At 51.6% G+C, this 3,130-nt stretch overlaps 1 protein-coding gene across 1 annotated transcript in view; it reads right to left on the bottom strand.

The window, feature by feature from the left end:
* CCDC22 (coiled-coil domain containing 22) overlaps window positions 1–3,130 on the bottom strand; it is a 53,283-nt gene that overhangs the window by 19,949 nt on the left and 30,204 nt on the right. The window contains exons 9-10 of the mRNA XM_015419460.1: window positions 2,313–2,369; window positions 126–245 (exon numbers count right to left, since the gene is read on the bottom strand). Of these exons, the coding sequence (XP_015274946.1) occupies window positions 126–245; window positions 2,313–2,369 (177 nt within the window). The remainder of the gene's footprint in view (window positions 1–125; window positions 246–2,312; window positions 2,370–3,130) is intronic.

The raw sequence follows: 3,130 nt of genomic DNA, 5'->3' as shown, positions 1-3,130 counted from the left end.
TAGAGGGCATCAGAGACACTTTCCCCTTTCAGACAGAATCATAGAGTTAGAAGGGGCCATACAGACCATCTAGCCCAACCCCCTGCCCAACGCAGGATGACACCAGGTATGCTGCCGCCCCTCACCTGTGTGAGAGTCAGTCCGAGGGTGGCCATCTGGCCTTCCAGCGCCTCAATTTGCCCCACAAGGCGGCCCAGTTCACTTTCCAAGGCCTCCACTTCAGCTGCTTGTCTTTCCTGTGATTCCTGGAAAGGGGGGGGGTTTTCAGGGGGAAGAGGAAGGGAGAGAAAGAGGTGAAAGACATAAAACTAAAGAACCAGGTGAGGTTCTGAGAAACCACTATCAAAAGGTCTGGGAAATTCTTTAGAAATTCTCAACCCAATGTGTACTACGTCATCAAAGGCAGGTGTGTGCAATGAGGCAGTTTCGTGTATAAAAGGCCAGTTTTGAGCATTCTGAATCTGGTGGATTGCCTGGGTTGTTGTTATCCCAAGTTTTGAAAGGAAGCTTGGGACTCAACACACTGTGCGAAAGGTTAGAGGGTCAGAGACCACGGTTGCAGAGAGTGAATTATTACCCTTCTTAACTGGCAGGGGGGAGGGATAGAGAGAAGCCAGCCAGCCTCAGCTGGGAAATGGCTTTCCTGTTTTCTTGCACACTTCAAGCTGCTGGTTGTATCTATACATCTAATAGCCAAGGTCCCCTCTGCGTGTGGATATCTAAATCCGCACATCTGGGGTACCTAGGGGGCAAAGAGGTTTCCCTGCACACTTGGGGCACTCCCCAGGCGTGTAGAAAAATCTGAAATGTAGAGAAAACTATAGGGGGGGATACTTAAATCCCCCCAAAAGGAACTGTGCCTCCCAGCTGTTGTGGGGGGGGGAGAAGGCTTGGTGGGTCGGCGGCTGGGAGCTGCGCAGACCTTGCCGTCAGTGATGGGGTGGGGGAAAAGGCTTAGAATAATAGAATCATAGAATGTTAGTGTTGGAAGGGACCTTGCAGGTCATCTAGTCCAACCCCCTGCACTCTGCAGGAGCATAGTCGAAAGAGAGCCCTACATACCTACAACATACCCAAAAGATGGTCATCCAGCCTCCGCTTGAAAACATCCAGCGAAGGAGCACCCACCACCTCCCGAGGCAAACTGTTCCACTGCTCAACCACTCTTACAGTTAGGAAGTTTCTCCTGATATTTAGCCGGTAATGACTCCCTTGTCATTTCCACCCATTAGCTCTAGTCTTGCAATCCGGAGCAAGAGAGAATAGATCTGCTCCATCTTCTACATGACAGCCCTTCAAATACTTGAAGACTGCAATCGTGTCCCCTCTAAGCCTTCTCTTTCCCAGGCTAAACAGACCCAACTCTTTCAGCCTTTCCTCGTAAGACTTGGATTCCAACCCTCTCACCATCCTGGTTGCCCTCTTCTGGACACGCTCGAGCTTGTCAGCATCTTTCCTACCAGGCCGGCAGCTGGTAGATGCACAGGCCTTGGCGTCGTTGCCGGGGGGCGGGGGTGGGTGGGGGAGAAGGCTCACTTGCGGCTGCTTCCTCCTCCTCCACCTGGAGCTCCCCTCCCGCAAGTATTGCGGGTCCCTGCTTCTTGTTTATTATGATTGTGAAGCTGGGTCCCCGAAGGTTGGGTGAGAGAAAATTATAAGGAATGGATTTAACTACACACACACACACAAAACAGACCAAATCTGTTGCTAAAAGTGGCAGAATCAGGCCTGTACCTATGGTGGGCTTTTCGGGGCTCTGCCCCCCCTTTCTTAAAGGCACAGCCCCACAAGACGTTCTCCTGTAAATGCTTTTCCCAATCATTTTAAAACATTTTTTTAAAGGTGAGCGCTCCTTTAAAGCAGAGTGGGGTGCTGTAGTTGGCTGGTTCCCGCACTGAGCAAGGGGGTTGGAGTAGGTGACCTCTAGGATCCCTTCTTATTCTGTGCCAAGGAACTGGTCTCTTTTAGGAGAGTTCTTCTGCCTAAGTGTTAGCTCTCCTGACTAGAGAAGTCACCACCCCTACCTGCCGGCTTGTTCTCAGAACTGTTGCTTAGGCTGGCAGAAGTGATTAACTTGCAGCCGCTGAGAACTATCATCTAAAGTGGTTGACAGCTTGCAATTTAGAGATCTATCCTGGTCACAGCTTTCTATCGGTTAAATGGCTTTTCTTTCTGCAGTGAGAACTTCAGCCCCACCAGGAAAAAAATTGCCCCACAAGCCACAAGATCCTGGCTACGGGCCTGGGCAGACTGATGTCGGGGCAGGGGGGGGGGACAGACGCTGATTTGAGGATTTTGAGGCAGTCGCTTACCTGTTCGGAGGTTCGGGAGATTGGCGGCGTCTGTATTTGGGTTGCAGGCTCCGCCTCCTGTTGGGAAACGAGAGAGTCAAGGTAGATCCGTCTTATGTTTCCCACCTCTCCAAAGGGCCCCCAAGGAATTTCCACAAACTCAGTTTTTGAAGTGGTGACGACTGAACAGACCAAACGGCTCCGCCTCAAAATAATTTCAGAGGGTGGACATGTTGGTCTGCAATACAAGAGCTGGATTCGAGTCCAGGAGTACATTAGAGACCAATCAGATTTTCCGGATATGAGCTTCTGAGAGTCAAGCCTCCCTTCGTCAGATGCAAGTCGGAGTGGAGATCTCTACATCTTTCTATCCATTCCGACTTGCATCTGCTCCGACTCAGGCACAGGACCTCCATCTTCATTGGATTCAATTTCAATCGGCTCAGTCTAAGCCAGGCCACCACGTCCTGACGCGCCCACTCCAGGTCATCTGCGGTAGAGTCGGACTGACCGCCCAACAACAGATAGAGCTGGGTGTCATCTGCGTATTGATGGCACCTAGCCTGTGCTTCCAGACAATCTGGGTGAGGAGGGTGCGCATGTAGATGTTAAATAACATCGGGGAGCCCTCCTTCCTGAGCTAAGTTAAAAATGTGTGAGCCGGAGGCTAAAAAAACTGTGAGCTAGCTCTCACCAGGGGTCATTTCCTGCAGGAGCGGACAGGAGCAGAGCTCCGGCAGTAAAGAGTCCAGGGGGTGGGCACATGCAACAAGCCCCACCCCCTGCTCCCAGCAGCCCTCAGAGCAAGAAGCAGCCAGGTAAGTTGCAGACACCCCCCC

Source organism: Gekko japonicus, unplaced genomic scaffold (assembly GCF_001447785.1).
Source record: "Gekko japonicus isolate JY-2015 unplaced genomic scaffold, Gekko_japonicus_V1.1 scaffold617, whole genome shotgun sequence".
Taxonomy (NCBI): domain Eukaryota; kingdom Metazoa; phylum Chordata; class Lepidosauria; order Squamata; family Gekkonidae; genus Gekko; species Gekko japonicus.
This window is presented reverse-complemented; position numbering and strand designations above follow the sequence as displayed.